Source organism: Myodes glareolus, chromosome 17, assembly GCF_982192425.1.
Source record: "Myodes glareolus chromosome 17, mMyoGla1.1, whole genome shotgun sequence".
Classification (NCBI taxonomy): Eukaryota; Metazoa; Chordata; class Mammalia; order Rodentia; family Cricetidae; genus Myodes; species Myodes glareolus.
In genome coordinates, this window is record NC_142042.1 from 7,465,942 (window position 1) to 7,480,729 (window position 14,788).

At 40.3% G+C, this 14,788-nt stretch overlaps 1 protein-coding gene across 1 annotated transcript; it reads right to left on the bottom strand.

Moving 5' to 3' along the window:
• Positions 1-2,946: 2,946 nt before the first annotated feature.
• Positions 2,947-14,057, bottom strand: LOC125412846 (large ribosomal subunit protein eL29-like). The gene is made up of 3 exons (XM_087897419.1): positions 13,915-14,057; positions 13,263-13,325; positions 2,947-4,763 (listed from the first exon to the last, which is right to left on the bottom strand). The coding sequence occupies exons 2-3, from the start codon at positions 13,284-13,286 to the stop codon at positions 4,320-4,322; spliced, it is 468 nt and encodes a 155-aa protein (XP_087753545.1). The 5' UTR covers positions 13,287-13,325; positions 13,915-14,057; the 3' UTR covers positions 2,947-4,319.
• Positions 14,058-14,788: the final 731 nt, after the last annotated feature.

A 14,788-nucleotide genomic window follows, 5' to 3' on the forward strand; every position in this document is an offset into this window, starting at 1 on the left:
AGGCTTAACACTACTCTGATTTTCTTTGTTCCGTGTGTGTGCATGCGTGTATGTAAATACGTATATTTCAGATTACACATTGCAATATATTTGATTTTACAATATCGTATGCAAAGATTTGTTTTATGAAAGCAGTGATGCTTGGCTCCGTCCATGTTGCCAGGTGTAGTAGCCCAGAAAGGTTCAGTTGATATTTAAGTTAGGGCTGGCTTATGTTGACCTTTGTCCTGAGTCTTTACATTGGGTTGGCAGAGATTTATCAGAGAGAAGGGCAGACTTAGGGTCTTGGATAAATGTATTTTCTACTTCACCACTTTACTTTTTGTCTATTTTGTGCACTGAAAATTTCACACTTGTGAAATATGTAAAGACCAAGTCATGTAGCATCATAATGGAGTTTGGAAAGGCCCAAATCAAAGTAGTGGCACCAAGTGTGTGCCTTCTCCCTGTGCCCTTAGGTGAAAGAATAAGAATGTGTATTTGAATGTACCTTGCAGGCCCTCTGACATCAACAGTAGCTCAATGAAGAGAATGGAGACTTCTACCCATTCACCTCCTATGAGCCTGACCTAGCAAACCAGTACTGGAGATTACCTTCCTAACTGAGGAGTTTGGGAGATCACAAGATTACACTTGTACAGTCATCCTCACATCATGTACTTCCAAGCAGAACCAAATCAGGATACTGGACATGTTAATGTCTCATTAGACTATTCTCAAAGCAAGAACAAATTCATTCTCTTGCAACATGGAGTAATTCAGTGAGTTGTGTTGTGGGTAAATTCTTTCTACTTTGTTTTCATGACCTACATTTTCCTTACCTTTGGGGGTTGTTGGAATGCAGAGTAGCTGTGTAGATGGCTTTGTAAGGAGTTGGTGAAGTTGTAAAGCAGTTTTTGTATTTTATCTACTCCTACCCACAATGCAGTAGTTTACAAATAGCATCATAATCTAACTAAAGCTGTTGCTGATGACTTAATTGTAACTACTTTCAAAGGTGAAAAGTGCTGTTATGTAGTTTCCTCTTTCTATTATTTTAAATTTAAATCATTTCATTCTTCTATCGAGTTTCTTCTGAAACCTTTGTTTGTCTCTGTTGCTGAATTGTATTCCCTAATTGTATTGTGAAAACTTTTATGCAACGTGTGTGCACGTCCTTCTCATATAGATAAGTTGTGAGTGCCGTGTCTGAGAAGGGCTTCCTCCTTTTCCTGGGTCCTGCCTTTATTGAATTTTTTAATTAATAAAAATATTTCATCATTGATTCTTTTACTAAGTATTGGTCCTGTTGTCCTGTTCAGATAAATTTTGCAAGCCCACATTGGGAAGATGATCCTTTTTTTTTCTCTCTTTAGAAGAAGCGTTTCCATTTTAGTTTAAGCTGTTGCATACATAATCCCTTTCACACTGATTTGTTTACCAAATGTGATGCCATGGGTGCCTTGATAAATTTTCTTATAAATTCACACATTCAGCTCAGCAGCACTCGTTGGAATATTTTGTCTTCCTTGATGGTCTCAGGGGCTTTGTTCTGCAAGTGCCCTTAACTGTTCAAGTGCTCTTGAACCACAACCAGCTTTGTCAGAAGTCATGGTATTAGAGACTGTTGTCTGAAGATCTTATTTTTCTTCTAGATTACTATTTTTGGTCCTTCAAGTTTCTATACGGAGCTTCTAATTAGTTTGTCATTTGAAGCAAAGGAATGGATTGTCATTAGAAATACATTTAAAGCATGACCTAAATTGAGAGGAGGGAGAACCTTACATTTTACAATTCATGAGCCGACATATCTCTCCATTTATTCAGGATTCTAATTCCTCTTCACGGTATTTTGTGACTTGAAATATGAACATCTGCCTTCTATCTCCCTGGCTTTATTCCTTAACACAGCACACTCATGGTGCTTTTGCAAACACCATTTCTTAAGTTTTATCTCTGAATTCATTTCAAGCACATGGAAACTGCTGAAACATTACCTGGCTGGGTTTACTTCTCATTTCGGACAGCTCCACAGCTGATTTCATATAATTTTACAGACAAAATGGTACAGTGTTATTTGTGAATAATGAGAGTTAACTTCTGCGCATTGCTACATGAAAATTTAAGTGGGCATTCTTGTTTGTCCACAACATTTCATTATCAGATGTACCATGAAGGAATAAACTCAAGTCGTTCAAGAACTTCTTAACAAATAGCAGAATTTCTAATTCTTGGAGATCTTTAAATTTTTTTAAAATATGAGGTCTTAAGTTTCACTGAATCTCTTTCCATTATTCATTACACCTGTTTGCCACCAGATAGTGAAATTAACCATTTTGAGACACTTGCTTCTATGCTTTTATAGAAATCCTGTGACTCTGGAAGACAGGAGCCATCATAAAATGTAGACAGAAGTGGCTATATGTTTTATTGCTCTGACAAAGGTCAGAAATCACTCACTCACTCACCGTTATACAGCATGTTGGTGAAATTTTGCTTAATTGTCTATTAAGAAAATGAGTTAAGGAGAATATTTATCAAACCCAGATGTAAGATCTAAGATAGAGAATCCCTCCCTTGTCCCTCAAACTTCTTTACAAATTATGCTTAACCATGTATTACTATAATCTTATATAACATCTATAAAGAAAGTGATGTCGCCTGTGTCTCAGTAGTTGAGTTCTTGTGTGACCGGAAAATATATTCACCAACTAGCAAAACACTGCCTCGGGCTCTACCACTAGGGACTGACTAGAACGGAAATGTCTATCTCTCTCATGGGACACCCTCTCTGAATCACTCAGCCATTTTCAGATAGAATTCTCTGCAATGCCGAGCCTCTTGGAGACCCTGAACATTCTCATAGTATCCTTCAGGAACCCAGGGGCAGCCTGCGTGGGAAGATTATCTAAAAGTAACATACCTTTAATTCCTTTTGTAAATTAGAGATCATGACTGGTGATTCCACAAAGCTGAGTCATTAAGTTCATAAAGGTGCAACCCAGGACATGGGTGGTTGTAAGAGAGTGGGACCTTCTTCTACCCACTTCCATGACACTTTTTAGGGGTACACAATGCTACATACTCATCAAATAAAAATCCACCCAAATGATGTATCAGTTCTCATCATCTACACCCTGAATGCAAGGGGACTCACTTTGTAAAAGAATATTACTAAGTTTAAATCACACACGGACGCTCACACACTGATAGGGGGAAACTCCAGTACCCCACTCCCACAAACAAACAAGATATCCAGACAAAAACTAAACTGAAAATACTGGAACAAACAGCAATTTTTATAATTTACATAATAAATGGAACTAACAGATGCTTAAGAACATTTCATGCACATTCAAAAGAATATTCCTTCTTCTCAGCATGTCACAAAATTTTCTCCAAAATTTGACTTGGTCTTAACAGATACAAGGAAATAGAAATAACTCCCTGCATCCTATTAGAGCACCACCGATTAAAGCCGGATGCCAACAGCAGCAGAAACTGCAGAAAGTCTACCAATTCATAGAAGCTGAACAACTTTCCACTGAACGAAAACTGGGTCAATACAGAACTAAAGAAATAAAGACTTCCTAGAATCCAAGGAAAATGAATACACAGCAAAGGCAAACTTATGGGACACAGTGCAAGTCATACTAAGAGGAAAGTTCATAGCACTGTTTATATAAGAACAAAATCAAACAAAAAACTTGAGAGATGTTATGCTAGCAACTTAACAGTATACATGAAAGCTCTAGAACAGGAAGAGATAAGCACACCCGAGAAGAAGAGACAGCAGGAAATAGTTAAATGGAGGGTTGAAATCAATCAAATAGAAACAAAGAGAATACAAAGAATCAGTTATTATATTATACATATATATGTATGTGTGTGTGTGTGTCTGTGTGTGTGTGTGCATGTTGTTGAGTGTTTGCCTGGGTACTGCTTGTGTGCCTGGTGTCCCTCGGGGCCAGAAAAGGTATCAGGTGCTCTTCAAATGGAGATTCAGATAGTTGTGAGCTGTCATGTAGGTGCTTGGAATCTGGTCTGTCTTTTGGAATAACATCAAATTTTCTTTCTTCCCTTCCTTCCTTCCTTCCTTCCTTCCTTCCTTCCTTCCTTCCTTCCTTCCTTCCTTCCTTCCTTCCTTCCTTCCTTCCTTCCTTCCTTCCTTCCTTCCTTCCTTCCTTCCTTCCTTTCAACAGATCTTGCCTCAAGTTTATTTGTAAAAACAGCATAAGGTCCTGATCATCTGCAAATACTGTAAAGGTACTCACACCAGTCCATCTATCTGTCTTCACATTGGTAGACTAAGATCTTTTTTATGGGGCCTTCACGGGGGCCTAGACACCTTTGGGAGCCTGAGATGGAGCGGAGGCCTCTGCCTTGGTTTGAACCTTGGATTTTGTTTTTTGGAGCCTACGACCCTTGGCCATGTAGCTTCTAATCTGCTTCCCAAATTTGGGGTGAGCAATGGAAGCGAGACTGCTGAGTTTGCCTCTGGGAACCTTTGGCACCTTGGGCTTCACCCCCTGGGGCTTCACCAGGGCCTTGATGGCCTCTGCACGTGCACTCATGGCCTCTGCGTTATTTGCCTGCATCTTCGTCAGGCCTTTCTTGCTGTGCTTCTTGGCAAAGCGCATGTTCCCCAGGAACTTACAGTCGGCCCCCTTAAGAGATTCGTATCTTTGTGACTGGGGTTTCTTGATGCTTTTTCTGTGCCATTTTTGGGACTGGTTGTGTGTGGTGTGGTTCTTTGACTTGGCCGTGGCGGCTCCCCGAAATGCCTGCGAACGGAAGAGAAAGAGCAGCAGCAAGTATTCCTAACCACTAAAGCCTTTACTATAGTTCCTAGCACTTATTTTATACAATATCAAGAGATCTTTTTTCACTTTTTTTCCTTCCTTCCTACCTTTCCTTCTCCCGCCCTCGTCTCACCGCCCCACCCTTCTCTCCCACTTCTAAGCATGAGGCCTCACCTGAGATGTGGATGATATACTCAATGCCACTCCATCGGAGAAAATAAATTTTCCCTCCCCCAGAAGATATTGCTTGCAATTAGCTTTTTGCTTAGAAATGGAACCTTGTGCTCACTCCCCCTTCTTCAGAGATAATACGATATTTAATTTCCCAAAGGAAGCTTGGCTGTCAGTACTGTACGGATATGTGTTATAGTTAAAGGTATCACACAGAAGACTGGTCCTATAAGCACCAGAGCTCCTTGGGTAGCACCAAAGGCCCAGTGTACAGTCTGTTAAGGATGTTACCTTCCTAAGAGTCTTCACCGTGAGAGTTGTTAGAGGTTCCAACTACTCTTGCAATGGAGGTGTTTATGTTTGCCCTTTATTTGGTTAAAATATGCTTTATTACAGTAACCAATTTTCAGTAGTGTGCCCAACCTTGCATTCCTGCAATGAACTCTACTTGTTCAAAGTGGTTATTCCTTGCTATACATTTCTGGTTTTGGTTGTAATATTTTATTGAAAATATTTGTAATAACTTTTCTAGGAGATAAAGTTGTTTTTTCCTTTGTTACATTTCTCTGTGATATCAATGTACTATTGATATTATAGAGTTAGTTCATAATTTTTCCTTCTTCTCCTATTTTTCAGAAGAATTTGTTTAAATATTGGATTTTTTGTTTTGGTGTTTGGTAGAACTTTATAGTGAAAGCATATGTGCTCAGACTGTTTTTTGGAAAGTTAAAAAAATATAGGTTTTGTCTGTTTATCTAATACAGATTTATTGAAAAATCCTACAGATGAAGCTAGGAGTAGAGGAAAATAGTTTACTTGCAGATAACCCAGAACTATGTCTAAAAGAGTCTCGTTTCTGCCTGACATATGGGGATTCCATTCTAGGGGATTTCAGATGAAAGAATAGAAAAGTCCTCCAAATCCAAACCCACTGAAAGCATAAGGACATAAGGACATAAGGACATAAGGACCTAAGCTCCTGTGATTTATCATCCAAGGACTGATCCTACGTAGCATCTACGTTCGGTGTTCCCAACCTTCTCTATAAAGGAACAGGAGGAAGCCCACAGGCAGGGACTGAGTCAGACCAATAGGCATGACTGAAAACCAGACAATGACGGAAGAGGAAAGGCATACCATCTTAACAGTGGTTTGGGGAAGCCAGAGAGAAGTGGGAATACAAGGAGATAGAACATGATGCAGATAGCTATCAAAGTAAACGTGATCCTTTAGTTTTGATTTCTGTTCTTGCCTTTCCATGTGAGCTAGAGAAAGGTACTTAAATCCTCTAAAGTCCATGTTTCTCTTCTTAACCAAAGATAAACTTACTTCCAAAAAGAGTAATTGTGAGAATCCAAAAAGAAAATAAGCCTCTAGGGACTTATTAAATTCGGCGAACACCATATCCCTCCTCTCTCTGTGTTGCTCTACTCCATTTCGGAACTTTGAGAGGAAGCTAGAAAAGAGAAAACTCTCCTGTGCAGGCTGCTCTGAGACTTGCTAATATGATGTCATAGTCCAGCAACACTCACAATGCTCAGTAGATGCTGGATGGAGCCTGGTGCATATTTCTGTGATGGGGACTGCAGTGCAGACTCCGGAACATAGATGTTTTGGGATGGATGTATACTGTCCTTTGAGAAACAGTTGGGGTCTTCTATTACATAGTTGGAGACTAAAAGCTGAAGTGCATGTCCCTTACTAGCAATGCAATCTAAGTTTTCCATTGTGAACCGGGAGTTGTGTGACCCTGTAAGTGATAAAGTTGGGACTACACAACAGAATTCCACAGACAAAGGATAGTAGGCCATGAGAAAGACTGGAGTTGTCTAGAGAAACAAACAAGTTAGATGGAAAAATTGACGTACTCAGCATTCCCACTGTAACTACACTACCTTTCCTCACAATTAAGTAAGACCTTATATATAACATGTTCATGCACTAATTCATACACGTACATATGTTGCTTATGGTATAGGAGTAGGTAGATACTAACTGCCATGTATTTAATAATCTTAGAAACAGTGGTTGTACGGTTGGAAGCACATGCAGCTGATGTATTTAGTGCACATTTTATACCACTGAATATAATTTCTCATCCAAACCTGCAAAGTTAAAATGGATTTTGGAAACTGAAGAGTCTTGATATAATCTTCACTTGCAAAATTAAATGAAATTTGAATTGAACTTTTTTGGTACTCTTCACTTTAGAACGTTTCTCATGCATAAATGGGGACGAGGAAACGGCAGAATGGGTGTGCTACTGAAATTAATTGCTAGGCATTTTATGGATCACAACAATGAATTAAATAAAAATAACTTATGTGAAGAACATCACATACTACTGAGTTGGCTATGGGAGTGTGGTGATGACTAATTTTCATCAGGGAATACATTCCTGTCACTCTGGAATAGTTGATTCACTATGAAATGAGAATAAGCCCCAAAACCATATGGAAAAAGTATGAAAATATCTTACCTGTCCTCAGAGATACAGAGAACAGGGCAATAATTCATGATCCTCGCAAACTTTTCTTTCTGTCTTTATGTAATGTTGCCTTTCACTGAGATTTCTTTTCCATTTCCTATATTTTTAATAGGAAGGCGTTTTCTAAGGTGGAAATATAAAATCAGGTGTTTGCTGGAGAATTTTCTTCATGATCTGGCAGCGGTGTTTGTAAATGAAGTATGATCTTGATGAACTCAGTGAACTGTTTCAAGGGTTCCCAACTGTTTCAAGGTACCCTAGGATGATTTTCACACTGAAACTAAATATTTTACTGGGAAAGAGAATCCCTTGGAGATATGATTACTGCTTACTCTCTTCCTTTTATTCTTTGTAAAAAGTTAAGGATAGATGAAAATTTAGGATACTTCTATTACTATGAATTGATTATTAGTAACTTAATTCTTGGCTCTTATGTTCCTTCTCATCCAATACTTTTTGGACATCATTTGTTCAGAAGTAGAAAAAGGAAGTGCTATGACTTGAACATGACAGTTTACCAAACACTCCTGTGCTCTAACACATTCTTGAGTGGGTCTCCTTTGGGAGGGTCTGTAGATGTTTTAGCAAGTGGGGCTTGATGAGACTCTGCTGATGGGGCCCTATCGGTGATAATCTTCCCTGGTTCAGTCCTCAGTACTCTATGCTTTGTGATCCCCTGAAAGATGAACAGGCTTCCTTGTGCTCCACTACCACTGACAAGATGGTTTTCCTGACGCAGTGAGTCATAAATCTCTCTCCCTGCCTCTCCCTTTTTCCCACCCCTCTCTCCGTGGGAGAAAGTGGGTTTCAGGAATGAGCCACAGCACTCAACTTTCTTTTTAAAAAATTATTTTTATTTTATGCATATAAGTGTTTTATACGCATGTGTTTAAGGACACCACTATTGTGTTATGCTTAGAGGTCATGAGAGGACTTCAGATGCTCTATAAGGGAAGTTAAAACTGAATGTGAGCGCAAGGTAGGTCGTGAGAGCAGTGCCCACTTTCTCTCAAAGCAGGAAGTTTCCCTGGCTTCTGAGCCATCTTTCCAGCCCCGGCAGGCTCTTTACATGAGTGCTGCTCACCATGCAGATGATCTCATGCTTGTATGATAATAGATTTACTAAGCAACCTATGTCTCAGTCCCAGAACAACTTTAAGTGAGAAGCGAGATGAATAAATGGGATACAAAAAGGCTTGCCTTAATATTTGTTTACACAATGTTTTGACTTTCTAAGACAAAACGAGATAAATCTCAGCAATTTGGTAGCGTTGGGATATGTAAACTATCAAACAATAATAGAACTCTTCTCTTCCTCCATTCTCACGCAGTGGTCCAGGCTCTGTGGGGAACTTTGAGGGCTCAACAGCTGTGTATACCGTTCCTTCCTGGTAACACGATCTACATCCACTGGTATTAGACATGTTCAGTGAGGTCTGATCATGAAAATGGAGTCAAAAGGGGAAAAATTCCCAGACTTATAAAGTTCAAGGAAGTACTTCTGCTTTTATTCTGTCTGTCTCTCGTAAACGTGTTTTCCTAGGCTGTGTGTAGATTGCTGCTAACTGGAAGTTAGGAATGCTCTAGCATTATTCTGTATGTGTTGACATATACAAGGAGCTATAACAGGGGAGTCTTTGATAGGGCAGGAATGCGATAGCTTCCCTGGGGCTGTAATCCTGAACTGTCTCTCCATGTCCTGTGCTAGGTTTTTGTTTGTTTGTTTGTTTTGTTTTGTTTCTTTCTTTCTTTGTTTTTTTTTCCTGTTAAACAGAGTATTTTTGGAAAGAGGCAAGAACTAATCAGATATCATACCTTTGTAAGTTCATAGAATATAAGTCTTTCATCTTTTAAAAGTGAAAAAAGAGTGCTTCTGGGCTAAGAATATATGCCAAGCTTACTGCCGGCTCACATATTTTACGGTTGATTTATAACCCTCTCAGAACGGATGGAAACGGTGACACATTAATAACTCCAGCAGCACGAGTTCTGCATACTTCAAGGAAAAGAAATAGAGAAAAGAAACAGGAGACAAGGAATGGAGAGGGAAGGTAGCTCCTTCTGGGATGGAGGAGAATATCCAACAGCCTACATGAGGTTCATAGTTCTTGTCTTTCACAAAAAACAACAAGGGCTCGAAAGTGCTGGTACAGCAACGAAGAGAGATTGCTGCTTTCGCAGAGCACCTGGTTTGGTCCCCAGCACCTGACTGTGCAGCTCACAACTCTCACTCCAGTTTTAAAAGATCTGCTGCCTTCTGCTCGTCTCTGCAGCCATGTGGACTCATGTGATACATCTATAGACAAGCACACACACGTCTATACTTAAATGTTTTTAAAAGAAATAATTGACTAGAGGGTTACTTTAATAATCATTATTTGCTATCATCTTGCTTTTCCTTATTCGTTTAAATACAGTGCTTTAAAGTGAACAAGGGGGCATCCAGAGCGTGATGGCGAAAACCACAGAGACAGTTGACCCGAGCTAGGGGGAACTCACAGACTGTGGACTGACAGCAAGGAATCTGCAGTTTTCTGTGTTGACTCAACTCTAACTCTTCCTTTTTGGCAAATTTGGGGCAACATGTGAGTGTGGAGTCTTATGAACATGTTCATGTAGTTGTGCACCTGTGCTTAAGGGCACACATTAACGTGTCTGTGTGCATGTGTGAATGTGCAGGAACTAGGTGTAATTCGAAAAATCTTGAAATTACTAGACCTCCGAATGTGGGTGAGAGTTATGTGACTTGATCTGTTGGGAAGGAGGGCTGGCAGTCACACAAGGACCTATCCTGGGTGCATGAATTGACTTTTTGGAGTCCATTTACTATGGTGGGATACCTTGCTCAGCTTTGATGTGGGGGAGGAGCTTGGTCTTGTCTCAAGTTGGTACGCTAGACCTTGTTGATTCCTCAAGGAAGGCCTTACCTCGAGCATGGTAAGGGGGAGCTGAAGGGGATTGGAGATGGGGAGAGAGGGGGAACTGGGGTTGATATGTAAAATGAAAAGTAAAATTTTTAATAAAAATTTGACAAAAAAGAGTAAAATAAAAATACATGTTTGACAACTAAAAAAAAAATGATAGACTGTCTGAACCTGTAGACAGTAGAATGTTTTAAGTGATAGGTAGTCATGAGATCAACCATGGGGCATCAAGCCATCTCAAGGTGTTAAAGGACTGAGTAGCTACATGGCTCAGTCCTCAAAGGACCCGCCTTGCAATCATGAAGAGCTAAGTCTGTATTTTCTGAACACAAGAAAACCTGGCAAGCAAGGTGTCTGTATCATCAGTGCTGGGTGAGAGTGACGCTCACACTTGGAGAAAACGGCAGGGGTAGAAGAGTGCCTGGAGCTTCTTGGCTAGCTGAACAGGTGAAGTCCAAGTTCGGCAAGAAACTGTCTCCAAGACAATGTGACTAGTGACTGATGAAGGTTTTTTTGAATTACACCTGGTTCACATGCACACGCAGGTGCACACGTGCGTGCGCGCTCACACACACACACACACATTCATGTGTACCCATATGCACAGGTACATGTGTTTACATAAACATGTGCATAAAGACCCTACACTCACATGCTGCCCCAAAACTCCAAAGAAGAGTTAGATTTGTGTCAGCGCAGAGCACTGCAGCTAAATCTGGGCATCTGCGTCTCCTTTTGTGGTCAAAGGTCTTCGAGGCTGCAGGTAACTTGTTCCACCAATTCACTACACACATGCACTAACAATGGTCTGGACCTTCAAGGACTCAGCTTTGCTAGCACAGGTAACCTGCGTTTGACCTTACCTGTGCTTTCATAGAGAATAATTGTCAGCAATATCCAGAAAGGGTGCTAGGATCCAGTGTGCTTTGACAAAACACAGAGGCTCACCCTGCCACCCACATATTCCAATCACTTGATAAACCTTTATAAAACCTTCCTTAGAATCTACGGCGAGAGACGTACGACCCACAAACCTGCCGTCGTCACTTTGACACAGCCAGCTTCTCTCTGTTTTTGGGTTACTTTTTGGGTTTGTTCAATAAACCGCCTGAACTGTCTATGAGCTGGACAAAATGCTGCTGCTGGCGAGTTCTCGGCAACTGCAATTAGTGAAAATTAGAATGGTCCTCTTGGAGAGCAGTCAGAACACCTCTCAAGGAAACTCTTCAACGGTGTTGTTGTCAGAGAGGTCAAAAGCAGAATCTTGCTCTGGCAATGGTAAGAATGAGTTTTCTTTCACAATTTAATTGGATTCTTCTAACCGCAGCTTCCTTACCCATTTTGTGAAGGGGATAACGATGCTACCCAACCCCCTGAGTTAGAGCAAGGATTATAGGAGATAATGAATGTAAAACATTTAATCCAGTGTCTCTTAAGTAGTAAATGCTCAGTAAATCTTAATTACATTATGATCATTATATTCCTTGTCATGCATAGTAAGACACCAGCGAAAATCAGTGTGTCTGTGTGCTGAGAGGTGGCTGGGCCAATCTCTGTGGCAGAGACAAGGCTGGGCTAATATTACTGCAGATGCTTCATCCTTTGCCTCTGGGAAATGTAGATGGCCTAAGAGTTGCAGAAACTCTAATAACTGTGTGGCTGTAATATGGCTGAGTGGTATACAGGTGCTTTTCATAGACAATGCCCTGCGTTTAATCTCACTTCTCTCCTCCACCAAAAATGTAGCATTGTTAACTAAGGTCATTTGTCAAACAGTTTTACAAAGATTGGGGAAATGCTGAAATTATACCTTTAGTTAGTATTCTCAAGTTTTCTGTAAATTGTCAACAAGAGAAGAGGCAAGCAACAGAAACCTAACCATTTTTTTCGAAAGTCAGCAATGAAATTTGACAAAACACCCTCCTCTCCACTGGGAATATGCACCCAAAACAACATCCGTTACTTATTCTCAGGACAATGTGTACCTTGCTTCCAAATAACACTATTCTCCTCTGTGTTATTTCAGCAGGCGGGTGGGTAGAGAGTTCATCTTCCCTCCGTTTGCACTCAGCTCCTGCCAATGTCACAAATGGTGTAACCAGCAGGAAGCTCACAAATGTTGTTTGTAATTAAAAAGCAACTTCATGCCCGGAAACACGTGCGATATTGTATATAGAAAGAAATGTTCTTCACCATGGGAGTGCAGAGATGAATGCCCAAGATTTTAAAAATTAAATTAAAAATATGTGCATTGTTCTTGCAAAGGACGGTTAGTAGCCTGCAGTGAATCTGCATGATGGAAAGTTGTGCATGTGTGGCTTTGAATCCCCAATCTGTAATTTACTGAGCATTCATGCTCCTTTCATGTATAAATACTCGGCTCGACAAATCTGATTTCCTTGACCACCAATCCCTGCGATTCATTTTCTACAACTCTATGGTGTGGGTCCCCTGCGGGAAGCCTGATACCACCCTCCTGCTGCTCCGTCCACCTGTTTAGAATTTACATCCAAAATCCATCTCAAACATACCATTTTCCCCCTGGAGAATATTGAGTTAATATATTAACAAATTCCAGATGAAGTCGATATGTTCTGAGGGCGTTGCAATTTCGTATTTCACAAACTCCCCTTTGATAGAACGGGCGACCCACATTTTTCAGAGTAAAATCAGAGCAGAGACACCTCCCCAAATAAAGTCCAAGCAAAACAATACACAAAAGAGAATTCCTTCTATGCATGTTTCCTGCATATTTTTCTTTCCTCTAACCATGGCATTCAATATGCCAGAACCAGACACAAATGATTTTATGCATTTTAAGTTAGATTTTTCCTAATAAAAACAGACAGAATTTATTTTTCATGGGGATTATGTGATTTTTCTGAAGTGCTGGGCTACCTGGTTCCTGCGGCAATGCTCCATCCATCACAGCTCAGAGCTCAGCTTCCTTCTTCTTCCTTCCTAGTAAATTGCATTAGCATAGATTACTTTGCAGTGAACATTGTATGGACTTATTTAATCAATGTCAGCAGAGTTTTCGGGCTTATGAGCATATTCATAGATCCCCCCCTTTTGCCGTTTCTTTCGAATGCCTTAAATCTAGGGATGTGGGTGCAAGCAAGGTGGTGGAGAGTGCCTTTGATTTCCTGTGCTCCTGCCAGAGGACTCAGGCTTCTGGAGTGAGTGCTGAAGAGCAGATGTCTGCCTTCCAACGTAAAAAACATGCATCTGTTTCCTAAATGTCAAAACAATAGCGGGCAAGTTATAGCATTTGTGTGGAAAGGTTTGAGTGGAAATGCTTCAGAGCTGGGCCTCGTTTGTAGCTGGCCAAGGAATCAACCATGGAAGGAAGATATTGTACCTACCTATGAAGGCATGCATCTAAGAACAAGGGGGAGGGGGAGGCAGGCAAGCAGGCACACAGGCAGCCATTTGACTATCGTAGGAAGAGGAATTTAGCTGTCGGCTCATCTAATGGAGGTCTGTGAGCAAGCATGCCTATCTCTCCAAATATCCCAGCTTTCTTTCCACCATTCTATTTAAAGCCTACCTGGATCCGTTTAGTTCCAGTTTCTTATCTCCCCATCAGGGCATATTCTGGTTTCTGTTACCTGCGGATCTGTTTGCTTTCTTCCAAATGCCTGCATTTACAGAATGTGGCCAGGAGCTGATAGGATCCAGAAGTAACTAGGGTGATTATTTCTGACTGTTTAGTCAGTATGCAAGCTAGCAGGAAGAAAATCCCACTTTTCCTCCTCCTCAGAAGTAGTGTTTTCATCATTACATAAGAGAGAACAGATAATAAGAGGGTTAGCTACAGTGTCAGAATTCTCTATACAGCGTGGTAAACATTTAAATGTAATTAAATGATAGAATTAACTTGTTAATCCTTATGTGTTCCCTTCTGCATTCAAGAAATGTATCTCTAATTAAATTTCCCATTGGCCGTACTAATGAAAAGAATGTCATCTAGAACTCTAGCCATCGTCAGCACGTGTGGGCAGTAGCGATAAGACTGGGTAATTGCAGGATTAAGAATTGGTTTCTATTGAGGTTGAAAGCCATGTACACTAGAGAAAGTCACTGAATTATTTGAAATCACATCTATAGGCTCTTTGTCTTATGGTACTTGCTTTGTGCTGCTTCTTGGACTAATCCCCTTCCCCATTTATTGATATCCCTCTGATTTTGGCAAGAAGGGTAGCAACCAACCATACTACAGATACTCAGTTCTTTCCAGGTCATTTTCTGGTAAGTTTTGCAGAATCCCAATAAATAAAAAGTACAAGTTAAATTCCAACATTAGTTCTGTGATTAGAAGCACTCACTACTCTCTTTAATGTCAATTTGGCTTCTGAATGTATAGTAGAGAATTTGGTGTGGCCTCCAACACTTACTTCTTGCAAGAAAACAAAATAATATCA